Source organism: Trichechus manatus, unplaced genomic scaffold, assembly GCF_000243295.1.
Source record: "Trichechus manatus latirostris isolate Lorelei unplaced genomic scaffold, TriManLat1.0 scaffold00087, whole genome shotgun sequence".
NCBI lineage: Eukaryota > Metazoa > Chordata > Mammalia > Sirenia > Trichechidae > Trichechus > Trichechus manatus.
In genome coordinates, this window is record NW_004444023.1 from 4,307,257 (window position 1) to 4,330,446 (window position 23,190).

The following is a 23,190-nucleotide window of genomic DNA, read 5'->3' on the forward strand; positions in this document are numbered from 1 at the left end:
GCAGAGTTTCCTGAAGGGCTGAGAAGTCATAATCGACAACGTAGCCTTAACTTTGGTCTAAGCAGCAAATACCTACGTAGGCCTAGCATTTTGAGTGTTAGAACAAGGTTGGTTTTACTAATTTTCAGTCTCCCACTTTTGTTATCCCTGGAACTGTTCATCTCTAGGGCTCTGCAAGGCTGACTGCTATTCTTCTCAGTGACAACCCCACTGCACTTAGCACTCGACTTAAATCTTTTCACCATTTAATCTTTCATCCAGAAATTTGTTCAAATCCCAACTGCTAGTGGCCTTCTTCCATATCTACTTGCTATTCTTTATCATTTTAATTAAGTATGAAGTATAAACGTAAATGGTGAACCTACCATGAACTACCATTTAAGTTTCCATCTTTGCCCTAGTCCAACCTTTCTGCTGTACCCAATCATCTTATCCACACATCTTTCCTATTTTCCTTTCCTCATCCTTTTTCCTGCTCTCTCAGGTAACAGCTCCCCTTTCACACAAAGTTGCAGCTTTGTTGAGTAATCTAAATCATTTCCTGTAACTCTGTGCCCCTCCAGTCAAAGCAGATGTGGAAGAGACCAGTAAGAAAAGGGAAGAAAACACAGAAGGTAAGACCCCTTATGAAAGGCTTCCTCATCCTGTTTCAAGCAGTTTTGCTCTATTGGGGGTAGCCTCAGACTTAGGTCATAAAGCCCAATTCCAAGAATACTCTAGAAAGGATAAAGTAGGGTTATCAAAACTCAGATGACAGCCTTCTAGAAAAGGCATTACCAACAGTGGCCTAGAAGAAACCAAGATGGCCACTATCAACAGGAAATTAACTTTATTTTTAAACCCAAGGGGCCAGAACAAATGATGAAACCCTTACCCTTGGTTGGCAAACTTAAGTAGCCAATAGGGAGGTGGAAAGAGGATGACAGCAGGGGGTGGCTAGGAACACGTCCAAACAAAATAGGTGGAGAGAATTCTTCACTCTGGTGCAGCCTCCATCAAATACCCGTTCTCTGGAGCCAGGTATCCGTCGCCCCCCTCAGACTCCATATACATGTCTCGACCGTCATTGCCCAGACCCTCCAGCCCGTTGTCCTGGCCACCACCACCACCCCCACCTCGGGCCTCATCCCTGCCCCGCTCACCACCCCGCTCTCCCCGCTTGTGCTCGCGGTCCCGGTCCCGGTCCCGGTCCCGGCGCCGCTCCCGCTCGCTCCGGTGGCTCCGCCGTCGTTCCCGGTCGCGATCCCTGCCCTTCTCCTCTGGACCATCGGGGCCATCAGGACCAAGCTCTCCAGGAGGCCCGTCATCAGGAGGTGCATCGCCAGCCTCAGAGGGCTCCGCAATGTCGCCCCCGCCTCCGCCCCCGCGCAGCTCCTCCTTGCGCTCCCGCTCCCGCCGTGCTCGCTCACGGCTCCGGCTGCTTCGCCGCTTCCGTTCACGGTCCTTGTCCTTGCTACGCTCCCTGGAGCGCCGCCGCTCCTCCTTGTCGCGACTCCGTGAGCGCCGCCGCCGGTCCCGAGAGCGGGAGCGTCGCCGTTCCCGTTCCTTGTCTCGCTCCCGGCTCCGCTCTCTGCGCTCCCGCTCGCGGTCCCGGTCCCGGTCCCTGTGGGGAAGCGGGGAGGGGCCGGGCCTGGATGAGGTGGGCAGAGGTTTGCGGCAGGGCTCCCCCATGTCACCACCCCCCATCCCAGGAAACCGGGTGCCCGATTCTTACCTCTCATCATAGCGGGATGTATCGTCACGGCCTGAATGCCGGATGTTCACATCAGCCCCACCTCTTCTGGTACCACCTAGGCCACCTCCTGGGGGAGGGGCGCGAAAAGAGGGTCAGTCTGGGCAGCGGCAGGGCACTGAAGGAGTGGAAATGAGGAGTATTCAAGAGAGATGGAAGGAAGCCAACCACCGCTGCTCGGCGTCTCTGTGGGCCAAGTCCTGTGTTGATCATTTTGTGTGGATTCTCTTCTAACACGATAACCACATTTTATAGAGATTACATGAATTTTACAAGGTACTAGTTGGGAAACAACTGTAATTAGAATCCTAGTTTGACTCCAAAGTGCATATCCTTAGCTACACTGCCACATCAAAAGCAAGAAGGGATAAGGAATAACGATGCTGCACCCATCAAGTGCTTCACTGGGACTAGGCGAAGTGAGAGCTTTATTCACCGTTACTCAGCCTCCGAGTCACCCTCAGCCTCACACAGACGTGGAGCCACACTGATTTTTCCAGTTGAAGATGTGGTCTGCAAGTCCAAACTCCTTACAAACTGGCTACAAGAGCTGGCCCCAGCCCATCCTTCCAACCAAGGACCCTTGGCATTTTATGTCCTCAGCACTTTTCAATCTCCTCATACTCTCCACCTCCTTCCTGCCCCAGTTCTTGTGCAATCAATCACCCCTTCCCCTGGAATGATCCTCAGCTCCGACTCACCTTTCACGTTGGCCCAAACATCACTTCCTCAGAAAGCCTTCCCTCACCAACCAGACCAAGTCAATCTTCCACCATATCTTCACAGTACCACAAGCAGCTCCTTCCCAGAACTTACTGGGGTTACAAGTTTTATATTTGTTTGTACAAACTCATGAATACCTGCCTCAACCACCAGGCTGTAATGCACCACAAAAGTAGGGACTATGTCTGCTTTTGCTCACGGTGACCAGCACATAGAGCATCCGGCACACAGAAGTGAATATGTAGTTGTCACATGACTCAATGAATTACCCTAACGGGCAGATGACATTCACATTCTACAGATGAAGTCACTTGCCAAAGGTGCTTTGGGGAAGAAGGTGCAGAGCTGGGCCACACCTCCCACCTGACTCCAGCACCCACCTCTCCAGCACTCCCCCATGACCCATGCTAAGAAGAAAGCGCCAGTCACGCAGATTTGGGTTCCACAGGAAGAATAACTTCTAACAATGACGTGAAAAACCAAAGAGCCTGCCTGGATGCCCGTGACTAGTATAAAAATAACCCCTTCCCGTGGAGTCAATTCTGACTCATAGTAACCCTATAGGACAGAGCAGAACTGCCCCATAGGGTTTCCAAAGCCATAATCTTTATGAAAGCAAACTGCCAAATCTTTCTCCCACAGAGCAGCTGGTAGGTTCAAACTACTGACCTTGCAGTTAGCAGCCAAGCGTTTAAACACTGCACCACCAGGGCTCCTGTGACCAGTCTAGAAACATTCAAAGAGGGAGTGGGCAATTGACCTGGCAAAGATCCCTATTGGCACAGTGGTTAAGCACTTGGCTGCTACCTGAAAGGTTGGTGGTTAGAACACACCCAATGGCTCTGCGGGAGAAATACCTGGTGATCTACTTCCATAAAGATTCAAACTAAAAACAAACCCACTACTATCAAGTCGATTCTGATTCATGGTGACCCTACAGGACAGGGTAGATAGAACTGCCCCACTGGGTTCCCAAAGCTGTAAATCTTTACGTGAAGCAGTTGGTGGGTTCAAACCACTGACCATTCGGTTAGCAGCCTAGTGCTTAACCACTGCACCACCAGGGCACCCTCCCAAAAAGATTACAAACTAAAAAACCATATGGGACAGTTCTACTCTGTCACATGGGATTGCTAAGAATCAGAATTGACTCAAAGACACCCAAGAAGAACAAACTGACCAAGCACTTGGAAGTGTCACAGATACAAGGCAGACCAGTGTTTTCAATTTTCAGGTCAAGTCCCACCAATGGTCAAGGTCATCGATTTGGTGGGTAGCAGCCAGCATATTAAAAAATAAAACAGCAGACTATAAAATGGTGATATGCACTACATATAAAAAAAAAAATTACTGTTACATAAACTCTTGGTTACGTGTTTTTTCACATGAGTATCGGGTCAAGTTCACCTGATAAATATTACCATCAAAAAGTATGAGTTGGGCTGTCTGGACCTGCACCATCCCCATGATGCACTGGGGATCGGACTATTGTGATCCATACGGTTTTCACTGCCTGATCTATGAGGTACATCGCCAGGCCTTTCTTCTCAGTTTGTCCTAGTCTGGAAGCTGTGCGGAAACCTGTTCAGCATCGCAGTGGCACACAGGCCTCCACTGGCAGATGGGTGGTGGCTGTGAATGGGATGCAGTGGCTGGAATAGAACCCAGGTCTCCCACGTGAGAGGCAGGAGTTCTTCCACTGAACCACCAATGACCCTAAATTAGACATAACTCTCTGCTTTAACTATACGGTTTTCAGCTATTTGGGCCTAATTTGCTTATATACAGAATAAAATTAATTCTATGCTCTTTCCTTTTTATTTCTGGAGATGGGATGAGTGTTTAAAAATGCAGTCTGGTAAAACACTGAACTATTCGAAGGGAACATTCTAAGTAAGGAACACTCATCATGTTCCTACATGTGGGCGAGGGTCAGTCTTGCCATCAGCTGAAACCGACAAATTTCAAGAGCAAGAGCTTCAGAAGCAGCCAGGTCTCCAGTTAATACTCTCTGTCTAAAGCTACCTTGGGGGCAGTGGTGATTCAGTGGCAGAGTTCTCCCCTTCCATCCAGGGATCTGGGTTCAGTTCCCAGCCAGTGCACCTCATGCGCAGCTGCCATCTGTCTGTCAGTGGAGGCTTGTGGGCTGCTATGATGATTAGGAAAGCCTAGCAAACTATTTCTGAAAATTAGCCAGTAAAAACCCTATGTGTCACAAGTCCCCAGGGAGCCCTGTCCCCTCTAGGACTGAGGTTTTTAGGAAACCTAGAAATAAGATCTTCTTCTTAAATGATTTATCCTTTTCTAAATAATGACAGTCATGTTAACCTTAAATTTCATCTCATCAACTTCACTAGTTTTGGAATATGTAATAATTCATGTACATGTTGTAGAAGATCAGAGGAAAAAAATTTTATATACATAGGAGAAAAACGTTTGTCACAATTTTTGAAGCCCTCGTTTGTATGTTAGTACAGGGAGTCCCTGGGTTACTAATGCCCAACTTACAGACGACTTGTAATTGCCCTTGAATGTTATATAAACTTGCCCTCACTTTGAAAACATTTAACCCAACAACAAACTATTTGAACTCATAGCAAATTCTTTATCAAAATCACCTTCACTTGCTGCACATGCCACTTTCAAATCACCGAAAAAGCTTCAAGCCTTTTCTTACACTAAACCAAAACCAAACCTGTTGCCATGAGTCAATTCTGACTCACAGCGATCCTACAGGACGGAGTAGAAATGCCCCACAGGGTTACCAAGGAGCAATTGGTAGATTCAAACTGCCAACCTTTTGCTTAGCAGCCAGGCTCTTAACCACCGCACCACCAAGGCTCCTTCTTGGACTAACCTGCTGCTGTTGGATCGATTCTGACTCACAGCGGCCCTGGAACTACCCAAAGCGTTTCTGGGGCGCAGCTGGTGGATTCGAATGCCGATCTTTCGGTTAGCAGCCGAGCTCTTAACTGCTGTGCACCAGGGCTCCCGTGCATTAAACAAGGCTAAATAAAAACTGTGTGCACCTGTTCCGACTTACTTACAGATTCTTAAGAACACACTCAGGAAATGATCTTGTTCGTAACCTGGGGACTGCCTGTAATTTAATGTTGATTTAAACGACTCTTCTCTATGTTCTAAATGTTAACATCTGGTTTGTACTTCTTTTCAGAACAGGATGTTGGATGTAATAAAGCTAACTTTACTTTAAAAAAAAAAAAATGAGTTGGTCTTCAGACATAGATTAATTAGACTGGACTATAAGACACAGAGTGCTTCTTAGATCATGTAATGAGACTAAATGGGCAGCTTCTGTTCGGAGGTGAGATGAGAAGGCAGAGAGGATCAGGAGCTGGTTGAATGGACATGGGAAATCTCGGGTGGAAAGGAGGCGTATGCTGTCACAGTACAGGGATAGCAACTAGGATCACATAACAATGTGTGTATAAATTTTTGTATGAGAAATTAACTTGAACTGTAAACTTCCACTTAAAACACAATAAAATAAATAAACGACACTCATTAAACTTTAAAAAAAGAAAAAAGCACTGAGTTGGAAATATGCAAGTTGTGTTGGTGAATATTTTCATGTGTATGTTTTCACCACCAAAAAAAAAAAAAAGGGTTGAAAGCCCATTGAACTAGAGGATTCTGGGATTCCAGGTTGCTACCACTGCAACAAGAATGCTGTTGTTAGCTGCCATCTAGTCAGTCCCCACCCATGGCGACCCCATGCACAACGGAACAAAACACTGCCTGGTCCTGCGCCATCCCCCTGATCAGTTGTGGATCAGACTGTTGTGATGCACAGGGTTTTCACTGGCTGATTTTTCAGAAGTAGATCACCACACCTTTCTACCTAGACCAACTTAGTCTGGAAGCTCCACTGAAACCTGTTCAGTATCAGCCACACCCAAGCCTCCACTGACAGATGGTTGGTGGCTGTGTATGAGGGGTACGGACTGGGAATTGAACGTGAGTTTCCAGCATTGAAGGTGAGAATTCTACCACTGAACCACCACTGCCCTCCAACAAGAAAAACAGACTCTCAAGAACCGAGGGGAAAATTTGGCAATGGATACGGGTGATGGTTGAATAACATGACGAACACCTTAAGTTCACATTACTAAACTGCACCTGTGAAGAATGTTGAAACGGCAATTATTCTGTTAAAATTTTTAAAAAAGAACTCCCATCACCCCGGCAAAGCCAGCGAGAGTGACAAAAACACGTTTACGAAGTTCAAAAACTCAGCAATGAGCAGGTCGTCCACCCAGCAAGGCAAACCAATGGTGCGAATGGAGGGCTGGCAGCTGGAGTAAGAGCAGAGCATCTGCCCAGGGAAGACCATCTTCTCTGAGAACTGCCATCACCCTTGCAGACGGGGACCCTTGGTGGGTATGTGTGGATGAGACCTCAGGCCCAGGCCCCAGGCTGAGCCAAGCATACCCCACAAACACACCCCCAAAACTTAGGACACAGCCAGGGCTGAGCGTAAAGCAGGAAATTGTGTGGAAAGCCACACAGAGCAGCGCAAGGAGACACAGAAGAGACCTGTCAGACAGCAAACGCGGCAGAGGGTGGGGCCCCAGCTCTGGAGAATTTTAAGGTCCAGCAGCACAGGCCTTTGGGCCCCAGGATGCCTACAATTATGAGTTAGTAAGTCCAGTTTATGCTGCAAGAAGCTCAAATCTATTTTGGATACTTGTAACCAAACTGGCCTTGACTGAGACAGTGAATGGCGATTTGAGAAACAGCCAGTGAGGGGAAATGATGTGGGAGGCTGAGGGCGAGACGGCCCAGGTCTGGACTGGAGCCTGACACAGCTGGTGATCAACTATTTCCTGAATCAGCCAACGAAACGACAAAATAAGTCGGAGCAAGGGAATGGCCCAAGACGATCAGAGTAACACTAACAAGCCCCACCATGCACCCTGCTCCTGACTGGGCATCAGTGGATTCTGTGAGGTGACTCCCACTTTGCAAAATGAGGAAAACGATGCAGCATGGGGGAAGATCAGCCAACTGGTGAGCACTCAAGCCAGCATTTGATCCCGGGCTAGAATCTCCATGCCAATGCAAATCAGTAACACCGAATGAGAAGCCTGTCACCAGGAACATGACAGCAACGAGCAGACGGGCAGAAGAGACAGAGAGTGGTGCAAGCAGCCACAGCAAAGAGAGAGGAAGACAAGAAAGCCAGAGAGCAGGAGAGAGAGATAAGAGGCAGCCCCGAGGCCCCATGGGGCAGGATCCACTCACCCAGCCTCCGGGGCCGCCAGCCCTTCACGGTTCGGCCCCTCTCCACATCCACAAGGACCCTCCTGCCATCGATCTTCTTGCCGTCTGCGTGCTTGTAAGCGGCTGCAACAGACGTGGGAAGGGGGGAGGGGGAGGAGTCCCCAGAGGGTCCTCTAGTCAGGACAGGGCCCTGCTCGGCCACATCCCCATCCCATCCCCATCAACACACACTCACTCACGCCCACCAGCCAGCCAGGCAACTGACAGCCAAACAACCCTCTCCCAGCCCAGTGAGGGGCCTGCTCCATCTCATGTATTTCCTCATCACCCCCCAATCACTATTGGGGGGGTAAGACCTTCACTCCCAACCCTAGCCCCCTGGTTCCCAGCCCTTCCGACTCCGTGACAGAGCAGCCCCCTCCTGTCAGGGTGGCCAAAGTCGCTGCAAAGAAATTGGAGGTTAACTTAATGCTGGACTCTGTGTGGGGCCCCCAGGGGGCTCCTCCACAACCCAGGCATGCACCCTAACCATTATGCCGGGGCAGGAGGCCGGCGGCCGCTCCGCACCCCAGCTACCACCGTTTACTCTGTTTTTCTTTGGGGGAGAGAGTGAGCATGGGGGTAATCAGAACAGACATAAGAACAGAAAATGAACCAGAAGGGAGTGGGAGAAATCCTCCCAATGGCAGGGAGCAGAAAGGTGGTTATAGCACTCCTGGGGGGCCTGGAGGGGCCCCCGCAGCAGGGGAGGGGAGGACAGTGGGGGGAGACCTGGGAGACGTGCGGTGCTGCTGAAACTCCTGCCTTACCTGAGACGACTGACCCTGCTGCCCCGCCCGCCCCGTCCTCTCTCCCTCCACACCCCCAGCTCAATGCAAGCTGGGAGTGTACCCCACCTGAGCGCCTCAGGGAAGGGTGGGTAGAGGAGGAGATGAGGGAAAGAGGCATTTGCCTGCTCTTGGGCAGGGCGCCCCAGTTCCCAGGCCTGTAATCAGGTGGGCAGTCCTGAAGGCCGAAAAAGTCCTTGCTCCCCACCCCCTCGCCCTGGCCTGGGGGGGGGGGTTCTCAACCAACCACAATACCCTGCCCCGCCCCAGCCCGCTCCCCCCATAACAACCAGAGGAAGAGAAAAAGGTGCCATTTACCGATGCCGGCCTTGCGGGTGTCCAAACCGAGCGGGGTAGGGGGGGCTCGGCAACTCCTGGGGGCCTGGCGAGGAGGCGGGCTTCCCGGGGGGGACACGGGACCGCTTACCTGGAGCCCCCAAGCTTACCTGAGCACGCGCACAGACCCCACACCCACCACCATGGGGTCAGCTAAAGCTACAGGGAGGGGAAGTGGGGGCTCTAGGGAGCCAGGAAGAGGGGAGGAAAGCCCTACCTCTCACAGCACCTGGAGACAGGCGGAGGAGGTGGTGGGCCCCAGAGAAATGACAGGGCAGGGAAAGGAGTCACATCAAATCCCGGGAGCTGGGCAGCCCTGGGACTACCGTATTTATATTAAACAGAAGGCTGGCGAAGCCTCAGAAAAGCTGCCAGCCCTCGCCTGTTCCCAGCCACATCCCAGCGGCACTAGGCACACATCCCACCCCTTCGTCCATGGGATAATTCTCCCCCAGCTGCCTCGGCCCTAAGGCTGGCACACAGAGGCTCGGGGTCCAGAGGACAGAGTGCTGCCCGAGGTCAGGGAAGAGGGGCCACTTGGCCCCTGAGCCCAGAAGAGGGGCTGGGGGAAGGCGTTCAGGTCGGGGACCACAGTCAAGCCAAGGAACCCTGCTCTGGATCGTGTCCCAAACCCCAGAAGCCCAACCCGGGAGTAACAACAAAGAAAAAACGTGACGTGTGTACCTCCAGGCTTCTCTCTCTCTCTTTCCCTCGCTAAGTCTCTAGACAATGGAAGGATTTTGAGTGAAAGTCCACAGCACCTCAAGCTGCTTCCAGCCTACCTCCTGACCACCGCCCCCACACCCCAGTCCCCAATTTCATGCACCTCGGGGAGCAGCTGGGCACTACCGCCAGCCCCTCGGGAGGCCTCAACAATAAGAAGACAGGAAAAGGACAGAGTACCCTGAACCTAGCAGCCAAAAACATTCCCCAGGGCCACCACAGTGACAGCCCCACAGAAGGCCTAGGAGGCGAGCAGCGAAGGGCTGAAGGGTTCCACGTGGAGCCCTGGCCCTCGCGCACTCATTTCAGTGTTCCCGCCACCTTGCTGCTGATGTGAGGAAGCCAAGTAGGTAAGGGGTTGGTTGAAGCCCAACTAGAGACCAAATGCCTTTCCCATCAGGGTTCATTCTTCCCTCCTGGGATCGGCAAGATTATTGGGCAGCGTGTGGATCTGAGGGCAGGAGGGGCCAAGGGCACCCAAATGAGGAAAGGGCTCTGGGTGCAGGGAGTCGAGGGGTGGCTGGGGGGGAGGGATGCCTCACTGCTCCTGAGCTGCCTGGCTAAGCTGGGCTGGTGTGCGGTGCTGAGTGATCTTACCCATGATACAAACCCTTATACCAACCATACACTGAGATGTTGTAAGGGGAGCGTAAGCATCAGCTGCAAGCCAGCTGCGTGGTGGCTGCAGTGACAATAAGAACAGTCAATTAATACGGCGGCCCCTGGACACGCCGCAGCCCTGCCCGCCCCACCCACCCATCCCTGCCCCTGTGGATGCCGCCGCAGCCTCAAAGGGGGCTTTGGAGATGTAGGGGCAGGCGCTGAGTACGCCCATCCCACCATCCCACTGCCCGCTAAGGAACAGGGTGGGGGCTGGGGGGAGGTGGAGGGTCAGGTGGCCCAGGCCCAGCTCTGCTGCGAGAAGGCGAGGGCAGGTTCAAAGGACAATCCTCAATCCAACCTGGCCGCCCACAACTCTGGTGGGGTGGGATAATGGGGAGAGAGGTTCCCCGAAAATCCAACCCCTCCCCCTACCTCCAGCTTGCCTCAGCCCCCACTCAGTTCCCTCCGTGCCCCTGAGGTTCAACGTGTGACACTTACCTCCCCGGGTTCACACACACACACACGTTGTGGGGGGTTTTGGTTTTTGTTTTTAAAAAAACACACACACACACATATATATATTTAAAAAAAAAGATATATCAGAAACAGGAGGAGAAGAAGAAAAGATACTGCTAATGTCAGGGCTGGCAAGGTGGGGATGAGGACAAACGACCAGGAAGGGCTGGGGCAGCAGAGAGGTGAGAGGGTAACAGAAGGGCACGGGGCAGTACTTACAGTGCATGTCCCGCTCGTGCTCGTACTCGATGAAGGCGTAGCCGCGGGGCTTCCCTGACCGCTTGCTGTAGACCATGTGTATCTGTGGGTGGAGGGCAGCAGAAGTTAGCCTTTGACACAGGGAGACCTCAGTCTGCCAGCGACACAGCCCATGGGCCAGTGACAGAGACACCGCTCAGCCCCTCTAGAGCTGAGTGATTTAGGCGCTAATGGCAGCAGCAAACAGCACAGTGGAAACTGGAAAAGCAGCCCACCCTGGTTCAGAGGGTCCAAGAAGACTTCCTGAAGAGCACGACACTCAAGCTAAGACTCAACCAACCAACAGGGATGGCCAAGGGAACTGCCAGGGTGACAGGAAGTGTAGCTTGTCAGCTGAAGCTGCAGTAACTTTAAAGGTCCAAACGCTCGGGGAACAGGGCAGGAGGCCGGGGTTCTGCTCAAGGTTGCTGGAGTGGATTCTGACAACGGGAGACCCTCAGGAGATGAGGCCAGGTGGGCAGGGCCAGCCACCAGGAGCCCTCAGTGCCAGGTGCAGGCACGCATCCTCTGGGGAGCTAAGAAGGGTTTTAAGCAAGGAAGGGCCACTGGAGGAAGTACATGCGGAATCAGGGAACACACGGAGCTGTGAGAACAGAGGCAGGGTTGAGCACCAAAACGGAACGGGAGTTCCAGGATAAAGAGAAGGAAGAAAGACCGTAACCAGATACAAAATACGGAATGTGCAAAGCCGGGGAGGCTCCCGAGCATGGTGTATTCTAAGGATGAGTCCTCCCATGGGGATGGCAACCAGGGAACATAGGCATGAGTGGAAGTCTGTAAGACCACGCAGCAGAGCAAAGACCAGACAGGAAAGGCCCTGAACACCAGACTGCAGCCACTGCGCCTCTGTCCTGAGTGCGGGGGAGCCAAGGAGGCTGTGATAGGGGAGATGGACCCGGCTTGGGTGTCGAAATGAGCCCTCTGGGGCCACATGGGGTGAAGATGAACCACAGGAGGCTTCTGGAAAGTGACAGTTTTTGAGCTGCTCCCCAAAGCATGGCCAGTTCCCTGGTCACACGACTATGCCAGCTCAGGAGTGACTACCATGACTGGGCATGGGCCAGAGTTCCTGTGGTCCTAGGGCTTGGACCCAGGGATCCAGCAGCCTCCCAGATCCAACTGAGACTCTAAACTCACCCAAAGTGGGATCAGAAGACACTCTGGGAACAGCCTCAGAGCCAAAGCTCCAGTAGAGGCCAGGAAACACCAGGGGATCCACCATGATGAGAGCCAGGTGCCGGGAGCAGGCCGGCGTGGGCCCCTTAAATAAATGTCTGGCTCTGGGTGTCCAATGACCTCAAACCCCCACAACTACACAGGGAGAGACTGTATCTTCCCATTTCAGAGATGAAGAAAATAAGGAACAGGGCATTAAAGCAACTTTAAAATTAAAAGGAAAAAACGTCAGTTAAAACAAGAACTAGCAGGTATTGCCCGTAAAGAGCCGACAATAAACACTTTACGCTACGTGGCTTTTCAGACCAATCTCTGTTGAAACTACTCAAATCTGCCTTAAAGCACAAAAGCAGCCACAAACAACACATACACAAATGGGCGTGGATGTGTACCAGGAAAACTTTATTTACAAACAGTAAATGTGCAGTTTGCATTCCCCTGCTCTAAAACAATAGCCAGCAGTCGCTGCTTCTAGTCTCCTTGTGCTGCACAAAGTCTGTGGCATAGATGTGCAGGCAGGATTGAACCCCAGGCCAGGGGCCCCTAACGCCCTGAGAAGACAAGAGTATTCCTGGGCCAAGAGCCTAGTCTTTCTTGTCAGGCACTACCCTCCTCACCCCAGCACTCTGAATCCAAGCACCCGCTGCCCTGGTCCACTCACTCTTTTGATGGGTCCGTACACCTCAAACTCTCTCCGGAGCTTGGATTCTGTTGTGTCATAGTTCTGCAAAGAGACAGACATGACATTACACAGGAAACAGAAGCTGTCTCAAAGCCCTCTGAACACGCCCCCTGGACCTAGCCTGCTAGTCTTGGTCCCAGAGCCCTGGCTTGCAGCAGTCTGGACTCCAGGCTTCCCTGGGGCTCCAGGGCTTGGAGTGGGGACTCACCACTCTCGCCACGAAGAGCGTCTTGAAGGCATCACCCTGAGCATTGGGATCATTGTGAGGGTCCCCTGTGTGGGAAGACGAGAATCTGTGAGAAGGTGTCTACAGTGTCAGGTAGCAAGGCAAATCCCCACAGACAGATGGGCAGAAGCCAAAAAGATAAAGATGCGACTGGGGAGGAAACCACCCAACCAAAAGCTTCAGGCTCCAATTAGAGGAAAACGGTTGGTGAGCTAGTGAACACTCTGAGCTGCTTCCTGAAGCAGAGCTGGCCTTAACCAGAGTGGCAGATTTACTAGCAGCCTAGAGGCTGATGCAGGATGGGAGGGGGAAGGTGGACTTCAAACAGACAGGATGGAGATCGTTTAAGACCTACATACACTAGGGCCCAGGCCTCCCAGGTGTGAGCCCATCCCATTATTAACTACCACTAACCAACTAAGGGAGCCCTAGTCGCACAGTGGCTAAGAGCTTGGCTGCTAACCAAAAGGGTGGCAGTTCGAATCCACCAGCCGCTCCTTGGAAACTCTATAGGACAGTTCTACTCTGTCCTGTAGGGTCGCTATGAGTCGGAATTGACTCGATAGCAACAGATTTGGGTTTTGGTCTTATAACTGACTTAAGAAAACAACCTGGGTGCTGAGTGCCCTCCCTCGGTACGGGACTGCACTGCCACCCACTGGACACAGACTACAACTATAACCAGCAAGAAAACCTGACTTCTGGCAACCATGAGTAAGGGTGGAGTGGGGAGCAGAGCAAAGGTGCCTGGCTTTCGTCCCTCTGCCTGTGGCCTCTGGGAGGAACCCAGGGCTGGTGCCCCAGCAAGTAAACTGAAGCTGACATCAGATCAAATTCATACTCTCAGATGTACAAGGCAAGTAATTATCCTATCTACCCACTGAGTAATAACAATCTCCAAGGACAGGCGCCAGGAATCTATTAAAAACCAACTCCATAGGTGATTCTGTTGGGTCAGGACTGGGAATAAACGCCATCCACTAAGCCTGGTGGCCCTGATAATCCCTTTTCTCCTGCCCACTGCACAGCTGACGGAACAAATTTTTTATGGTGTTTCTTCCATGCTATCATATTATCTCTCAGAAGGAACCTTCAAATTCTAGAATACAAAAAAAGGAACAACCTTGAACGCATACACAGATACATGGCCACACACTAGGGTGGATACTGAAAATTCTTTAACACCACCTTACAAATGAAAACAACACGGGCATAGAAAAGGGACGTCTCAAAGCAGCCAAGAGGCCAGTCAGGCTTTATGTCCCTGTTGAGCTCGCGGTCCATGCATTCACAGCTCCCAGGCTCCCGTCCTGAAGCCCCAGGCCGCTAGCTGTGCAGAAACTTTTAGGTGTTTTAAGAAGCTAGAGAAATAAACAGACCAACCCGTTTCCTGAGAGAGGATCTGGCTGCAAATGAAGTTCAAGATAACTTCAGGGAACTTCTCAAAAGGCAGAAGCCTGAGCCCTAGTTTAGGGCGTAACTACTTGGAGGCCAAGGGCAGCCTGCAAAGACAAGTCTACCTTCGGCTCACCCCAGTCCTCGACCATCCCTCACCCCTCAGAGCTATAACTTCCTGTGCCCAAATCTCTCCATCTATACTAGAACTCTCCCACTCGTTCACTCAACTAACTATCAGGCACCTATTACATGCCTGGGGCTGTTACAGGTGTTCGGGATACAGCGGTGAACAAGACAAAGAAGATCCCCGCTCACAGCGGAGGAGACAACCATTCAACAAGTAAGTAGATCACATGGTTCTATCAGACAGGACAGAGAAGTAGATTTTCAATGAAGAGCTCAAGAAAGGCCTCACTGAGATGTTGACGTCTGACTGACGGCCTGAAGGAGGAAGGGAACAAGCCCTGCCATGTGGGGAGAAGCATTCCAGAGGGAGTAGAAGCCAAGAGCAAGCAGGGCTGGGGGGAGGGGAGGCGTGGCTGGGCACACTGTAGCTGGACAGAAAGAGGCGAGGTCCAGGTCAGAGAGGTGCTGAAGCCGCTACAGTGGCTTTTACTCTGTGACAGGAGTCACGGGAAAGTTTTGCACATAAGGAGAGTTATTTTGACTTGGGTTTGAACAGTCTCTCTGGCTGCTGGCGAGGGTGTAACAGGAAACCAGTGAGAAGACTATTACAATAATCCTGGCTAAAACCAAGATAGTAGTGAGATGTGGTCCAACACTGACTCACCTTTATACCTTAAGACTGGAGACAACGCCAGCACCTGGCATGCCAGAGCCCAGGCCCTGTCCCTGAAGTGTCCCGGTCTGGTGGTGCACTCATACCTCATGCTTTCCCTGCACTCTCTCCAATCCTCACAACAACCTTGCCAGCAGGAGTCATCCCCGTTTCACAAAGGAGAGAACCAAGGCTTAGAAAGAAGTGACTTGCTCACAGCCCTGAGCATGAACGTAAGCAACTACTCCAAGTTTGGAAAATGGGATTAAACAAAGAGTGCGCTTTCTTCACAACAGGCTTTCCCTGAGTGTTCCCTATGCCCCCGTACGAAGTGGGGCCTCTGTGGTAGGGCTTCTGGTGTCAGGACGCACCATTCCACCATTTGCTTTCATCACTGCCCTCCTAACAACATAGGACCTCCTTGTCCATCTTGCTGACAGACCCCCCCCATCAGAATGTGAGCTCTGTGAGCACAGTGATCATTGTCAGGTCACTACCATGACCCGAACCCAGAGGTGAACACCAAGGAGACGCTCAACATGCAAAAGAGCACCCTCTGGTTACGGAATACCTATGCATGCTGAACATCAGTGTGGGAAAAGTTACATGGCAAACAGAACAGATACCTCATGTGGTAGATACAGTCATGGCCCCCGAAAAGTGTCCATAACCTAGTCCCAGGGACCCGTGACTATGTTACCTCACATGGCAAAAAGGAATTTACAGACGTGATAAAGTTAAACATCTTGAGACGGGGAGATGATCCTCGGTTATCTGGGCAAACCCAACGTAATCAAGAGAGACCTTATGAGGGAGGCGGAAAGGTAAAAGGCAAGAGAAAGAGATGGAATGAAGGAAGCAAAGGTTGGAGTGATGTGCTTTGAAGATGGGGAAGGGACCATGAGCCAAGGAATGCAGGCGGCCTGCCGCTAGAAGCTGGAAAAGGCTGGAATAGTAGGCAGGGGAGGGCTCTGGCCTTTATGCTGAGAGCAAAAGGAAGCCGCTAGCAGCCGAACTAACAGTCAACTGTACTTGAAAAAGATCCACATGGACTGGATTGGCGGTGGACTACATAAGCAAATTAGACTGACACTGTGTTGTCCAGGCAAGTGATGACCTGAATTGTGGTAGACATAAGAGTCAGACTTGTGACATTTACAGAGTAACAGGACAGGCCTTGGTGACAAGTTGGCACAAAGAATAAAAAGAATGTTAAAAACAAGACCCAAACCAAACTCACCGCCATCAAGTCGATTCCAACTCATTATCGACTCTTTAGAACAGAGTAGAATTGTCCCACAGGGTTTCCAAGGAGTGGCTGGTGGATCTGAACTGCTAACCTGCTGGTTGGCAACTGTAGCTCTTAACCACTGCGCCACCAGGGCTCCGTTAAACTGGGTTGCAAAGCTGAGGTCACAACTTGCACGGTAAGATGAGTGGCGGGGCCATGTCCCAGGTGAGGGTAACACCCTAAGAAGACCAGGCTGGAGGAGAGATGCTGACTGGGGTTTGGAACCTGAATCTGAAATGTCTTTGAGACATCCATAAAGGACATCAAGGCAGTTGTACGTGAGTCCGAGCTCAGAGAGCTTACACCTAGATGCCCCTGCCAGGCATCTTCCCCAAGGAAATCTGCCACTCCACAGAACGTGGCTCAGCACGAAGACACTGATCACAGCCCCACAGCGGTAGGTGACAAAATCCAGCTCTTCTAATGACCAAGCCCTAGCTCTGACAATAAAGGACCAACTGGGGTTGGTAGCTGATCCTCCTGTGAGGTAGGTTGACTTGACTACAATGTACAATATATTCCGCCACTTCCTCCTCTACCCGGAAGGGATGGCACGTCCCCAGTCCAAGGGTAAGGAAGTGGGGGTGGAGCTGGGACCAGTTCGCAAGCTGCACCTCACTGCCACAGCCTTCGAGACCCAGCTGGGCAGGCGTGTTAGTCCCACCAGATGTACTCCCAGACCAGGTACCAGTGCTCACCCTTCCTGCCAACCTTCCCCTACGTTCTCCCGCTTCAAGGCCTAAACCAAACACAGTGCTTGGCAAATTGTGGGACTTAAATTAGTGAACTATCAACACCGCTTCCCCTAAACAGGACTTCTGGAGAGCAGGGGGAAGGTTTGACCTCAGGAAGAGGAACACAAGATGTGGGGAGGACAGGGTGAGCAGAGGAATGAGAGTCTTACACATTTTTAGCTCCGTCTCCACTTCCTGCTGTCGCCGCTCAATCTTTTCTCGTCTCTGTTGGGAGAAAAGGGAGGATGGAAAAGTGAATGCAGACCAAAGTGCCCCAAGTCAGGGACCATCCTGGAAAACATGGCAAAAAGGAAGTGAGACCAGGAAGCAACAATCACATACCTTCCTCTCCATGCGTTCCTCCCGGGTTTCTGCACGAGTAGGGGGAGGGGCATCTCGAGGGTCCTGGAAACAAGGAGAGAGGTGACAGGGTGGGAGGAACTAGGGAAAACGACAAGGAACACCCACCAAGATAATGAGGATCTCAGCTCCTCCCCACCTATGCAAACAAGGATGAACAGTTCACGTGCCACAGTGGAGGCAGGGAGTGGCATAGAGCCACACGTGGTCCACAGGCTCGCTGGTGGTGACGAAAGAAACATAAAAATCAGGTACATGGATTAAGAAACTTCTACAACAATCTGACAGGGCAGTTTTATGCTTGTAGAACCTAACGATACACTATGTGGTTTTGTATTCTGTGTGTGTGTCTTTAACGTGCAAATTACAAGATAAAGATGATAAAAAATTTGGAAATGGACAGTGCTGATGATTGCACAACACAGTGAATGTAATTAGTATTGCCAAATTACATATATACGATAGATTGAAAACATAAATATTTTGTTACATATGTATTTTTTCCACAATAAATAAATTGCAGAAAAAAAAATAATAACTCTATTATATTTACCAGAAGTATCAACCTGCAGCAGATTGAAAATTAAAAAAAAAAAAACACAAAAAAACTTGTCCTTCACCATAGAAAATAGTTTAAGGAGCATTAGCATAACATGACATCTAACTAAAAAATGGATTATCAAAGGCTCTAATCTTCCTTTAGGGAACATCCTGCTTCTCACAACCCCCAAATACCACTCTGTCGTGAACAGAGGGCCAGAGAACACCCTGCAGACGGATGGGAGGGCCCATCCTCATGAGGGCTGAGGAACTGGGGCCAGGCCTCAAACAAAAGGAGCAGATCATGCAGCACTCAGAAGCAGGCAACTGGAATCATCTGAGGGCCAGGTCTCACCAACCACTCATTAGGCAAAGGCACATGACTTGCATCACCAAAGGGTGCCACAGGCTTGCACCCACTCAAATTAGTTTAATTGGCTAATAACATTTCCAAAGTACCATTCACTGAAGATGGCAAATCCTACTAAAGACTCAACCTTCTACTGTTACGTTGCTACTAATCTCTGCCTTGCAACTCCTGCCACCCTTTCCCCACATGGAGGAGAATCCCCTGCCCAATCACCTGATGCCAGAACTTTCCTCTAGGACTTCTGGCTGTGCACCACCATTTCTCAAGCATGCTCCAATACACCTCGAGAGATGGGTACTGTTATCCCAGTTTTACGAATGAAAAACCTGAGATCCAGTCACGTGTTCATGGTTACCCTGCAGATGCAGAGCTGAAATTCCCAAGTCTACGGCCTTAAGTACTCGAGTACATTGGGCAGACCCTGCGTGAACATCATCCCGTCAACGATTAAAAACAGTAAATGTGATCGCATACACTGACATTTACTGACTGATCGGCCAAAATCTGTGACACTAATTCTAACATTTAAATCTCCATCAGTCTCACAATATCTTACTAAAGATAAGAAGATCTAGACATTAAAAGAATATACCACTTGCCAAAGAGTCACAGAGCTGATACCAAGTCTTCCCTGACTCTAGAATCTGAATCCCAAACTGCTACTCACTGAATTTTCAGAATTAACCTTGTTTTAGGAGCCGGCAAGTCAATTAGTGACCCTGTGTGACAGAGAACTGCCCCATAGGGCTTCCTAGGCTGTAATCTTTAGGAAAGCAGATCACCAGGTCTTTCTCCTGCAGAACTGCTGGGAAGGTTGGAACCATCAACCTTTCAGTTAGCAGACAACTACTTAACCATTATACCACCTGTATTCCTTCAGCTTAACCCTACAATAGATGTACTATCAATCCCATTTAACACACAGAAACTGAGAGTCAGAAAGAATAAGTCACCTACCTAAATCACAGCAAGAAAATGGCCAAAAACTGGACTCCAAAACTCAACCCACTCCTCATTCACTCAGTGCACTCACCTCAAACTCTCGGATGTAGGGTGCAATGCCACAGTAAGGTTGATTATGGTGTTTTTCATGTGGCAGTTTCTCCAGGGGTGGCAGGTATGGAATGGGGTCCCGGGGGGCAAACAGGGCCAGAAGGTTGGGCGGCAGGAACTGGGTCATCTTGCCAAGTCTGAAGACAGAACCAGAACCAGTTACGGTGGGTTGGCTGAGATGGATCCCCTATCATCCCTTGGCTCCCAAGAAAAAGAGAAAAATAGGAGTGAAATCTCAGTGTTAAAACAGGCTCTGCACGGGCAGAGTGACCCTATGTCACAGGCGAAAAGGGTAAACCTGAAAGAGAAAGGATGTTCGGGGGGGGGGGGCTGGGGAGGCCTGTAAAGGAAACAAAGACTATAAACGGTTTCTGAGTACAGAAGTCTGAATTCTGAGCAAAGAGACGTGGTTTTGAAAGGCTCCCTGGGGGGTTAGGGAGACAATCAAGGATCCTGAGTCCCAGAACAGTGCAGTTGGCGGTCCCACGTACCTTGGAAAACGCGTAATGGGACGGGGATCGAAGACTCCGATGAAGGGGTCAGAGGCTCGTAAGCAGCAAACCCCGCGAGGCAAAGGTTTGTGGGTAATACGTCTGGGCGCCCCCACCCCTGGCGAAAGGAACTGTGGGTAAGGGTCGAGACTCCACTAATAGGCAAAGAAAATGCAACGCACCGCAAGGGCTTGTGGGTAAGGGACCGCGGGGGGCTGCGCGAAGAGGGCCTGAGCGCTCCAAGCACCCTGGGTAAGAGTCGCAGAAAAGAAAAGTGCTGTGATGGGAGAGCGGGGTGAGGGGCTGAGGCCCACCGCAGGGGCTTATGGGTAGCGGTCCCGTTCCCGGTAAGGCCAACCACACTTACCCGCCGCGCGGCGCCCTCCTCGGCCTGGCGTCGGTTCGGGGGCTCGCGGCGGCCCCTCAGCGACAGAGACTCTTGCTCTAGCTTAGACTCCAGCGGCGGCGGCGTCCGTACGCCCCCTCCGCCGGCCCAGCGCGCGAACACGCCGCTGCTCACAAACCCGCGCGGCCTCGGCTCGCGAAGGGGGATAGGGGGTGCGACTCGAATCAGATCCCTCCGCCGGCCTCACTGCGCACGCGCCGCGCAACGCGCGGACAACCCATATACAAGGGTCTGGCCCCCGCTGCGGGAAAGGCGCATGCGCGACATGACTGCCCCGCTTACGGGCGCCTTAAATTCCTTTGCCCTACCGGCTGGTGGCCGCACTGCGCACGCGCATCGTACCTGCCACCGCCCACCTCGCGTCTCCTTCCGCGAGACTTCTTACCCTGATACTTCTCACCTTATCCTGACACACTTCCCGGGTTTGCGCGCATTGCGTGGTACGCTGTACTGTATGTACCCCTCCGCCGACTGGCAAAGAGTCCCTACGTGAATGGTGCTTAATGTCTAATGTCGAGTGCCTAGTGCACGCTGGAGATAATAGCATGTGACTAAAGCAAAGTCTTCTCCCTCATGGATCTTACTTTCTACTGGGGAAGACAATAACGAAATTTAGGTGAATAACAATTTCAGATAGTGGCTGGCACAAGGAAAAAAGAGCAGAGTAAGGGGATAGGAAGTGAGAACGAGACTGTTTAGCAAAAGTGGCGATGGAAGGCCCCTAGGAAGAGGTGATATTTGAACCAAGGCCCCGATTGAAGAGTGGTTTGGGCTGGCTTCACAGCCAGTGCAAAGGCCCTGGGGAGTCCCCGGCTGGGGCAATCGGTTAACAGGCTCAGCTGCTAACCTAAAGATTGACTGTTCAAATCCACCCAGAGGTGCCTCACAAGAAAAGCATGTTGCTCTGTTTCTAAAAAATCAGCCAAACCCTATGGAGCAGTCCTACTCTGACACATGGCGGCTCTCCGTGAGTCAGAATCGACTTTAAGGCATCTGGTTTTCTGGGACCAGACGGCAGGCACTACATGTTAGCCAGAAGGTCATGTTATTTAGGGTCCTTTAGACTTGTAATGAGTTAAATATGATATTTTAAGTTTTTGGGATGGATTCAATTGCCTGTTTAATAATAATTACAGAAATTATTACATTTTAATTATTAATTTAATGTTTCAAGACACACGTAATATAAGAGCACATACTTTAAAAAATCTTTTCACAAATTTGCTTTATTTGTGTGCATAACTACTTTTTTTCCATAACTATTTCTAAGTAAATTGTAGCAAGACTTTATTCCTAAATGTTTCCACATGCATCTCCTAAACATTCTACATAACCACAAAATCATTTTCACCCCAAGAAAGTTTATCCAGCCCCTATTCCAATTTCCACAAAAATAATCTTGTTTTTATCCCAACCAGGATCTAATTAAGGGTCATACACTGTATTTGGTTTCATGTCTCTTAAATCTCTTTTAATATAGAATAGACACATTTTTTTCATGATGTTGATTTTTTTTTTTTTTTTGCAAGCTGAGACCATTTTCCTGTAGAATGTTTCACATTCTGGACTTCTCTGATTGTTTCTTCATGGTGTTTGGTTCGTTCTACTATCTGTGTCTTGCCTGTACAATAGAAATTAAGCATGGAAAAATTCAGGGACGTTGAGGGTGATGGTTAAACATGATGAACATGTTTAATGTCACTGAACTGTACATGTGAAGATTATTGAAATGGCAAATGCTTTGTTACCTATGTATTTACCATCATCACAATAACACAAATGGAAATTAAGTCTGCAGGCTTGAGTAGATTCAAGTTAAGCATTTTGGCAAGAATACATCCCTGGTTAGCTTCACATCTGGAGGAACATAAAGTCAGGTGGGCACCCTAGTATTACACAGAGTTTGGTTTGCTGACTGCCAGGTCTCTCCTCCTAAAGCTACATTTCTCCCGTGGAGATTAGCAAGTAGATTAGCAAAACTTCCGCACCACGCCAATATTCTGTTCCCCAACCTCGCTTAATGGTTGTAGCAGCCATTGCTAATACTTGTCTGAATTAACTCTTGCATCAGGGGCCAGATCTTATTTTAAATGAAATAGGAAGTAGTTAAAGGTGTTTGATCAGAGGAAAGGAGCCCTGGTGGTGCTGTGGTTAAGCACTTGGCTGTTAAGTGAAAGGTTAGCAGTTCAAACTCAACCGGCTGCTTCCAGAGAGAAAAGACGAGGCGATCTGCTCCCGTAAAGATTACAGCCTAGGAAACCCTATGGGGTAGTTCTATTCTGTCCTATAGGGTTGGTATGAGTCAGAATTGATTCAGTGGCACACAACAACAACGATCAGGGGAAGAACATAGTTTACATTTTTTAAAGATCACTTAATTACCTCCACTAGGACGGCTATAATCAGAAAAGCAGAAAACAAGTGTTGCTGAGGATGTGGAGAAATTAGAACCTTTATCCACCGTTGGTGGGATTTTAATATGATGCAGCTGCTGTGGAAAACAATTTGGCACCATCAAGTAAAGTCTGACTTACGGTGACCCCATGTGTGTCAGAACAGAGCTGCACTCCATAGGGTTTTCATGGCTGTGATCTTTTGGAAGCAGATTGCCAGGCCCTTCTTCTGAGGCATCTTTAGGTAGGTTCGAACTGCCGACCTTTAGGTTAGTAGTCAAACACTTAACCACTTGTACTACCCAGGACACAACCAAAAGGTTGGAAGTT

General features: G+C 50.3%; 1 protein-coding gene across 2 annotated transcripts; it reads right to left on the reverse strand.

Moving 5' to 3' along the window:
• Positions 1-806: 806 nt before the first annotated feature.
• SNRNP70 (small nuclear ribonucleoprotein U1 subunit 70) lies at positions 807-20,620 on the reverse strand. 2 transcript variants are annotated; one of them, XM_012557126.2, is made up of 10 exons: positions 20,429-20,620; positions 19,551-19,707; positions 17,590-17,652; positions 17,418-17,472; positions 13,029-13,093; positions 12,800-12,862; positions 10,924-11,005; positions 7,721-7,822; positions 1,715-1,802; positions 807-1,603 (listed from the first exon to the last, which is right to left on the reverse strand). In XM_012557126.2, the coding sequence occupies exons 2-10, from the start codon at positions 19,695-19,697 to the stop codon at positions 976-978; spliced, it is 1,293 nt and encodes a 430-aa protein (XP_012412580.1). In that variant the 5' UTR covers positions 19,698-19,707; positions 20,429-20,620; the 3' UTR covers positions 807-975. The 2 variants fall into 2 exon arrangements, with proteins under 2 accessions (XP_012412580.1, XP_004381723.1); XM_004381666.2 differs by having other exon boundaries at positions 807-1,630.
• Positions 20,621-23,190: the final 2,570 nt, after the last annotated feature.

What these genes read in the sequence shown, in the direction of transcription:
- SNRNP70 (XM_004381666.2), bottom strand. Translation starts at nt 19,697, where the DNA reads ATGACCCAGTTCCTGCCGCCCAACCTTCTGGCCCTGTTTGCCCCCCGG. An exon ending in AGGAACGCATGGAGAGGAAG is followed by an intron (nt 17,473 to 17,589) that starts GTATGTGATTGT and finishes TTCTCCCAACAG; the next exon opens with AGACGAGAAAAGATTGAGCG. An exon ending in GCACGAGCGGGACATGCACT is followed by an intron (nt 7,823 to 10,923) that starts GTAAGTACTGCC and finishes CGTCTGTTGCAG; the next exon opens with CCGCTTACAAGCACGCAGAC.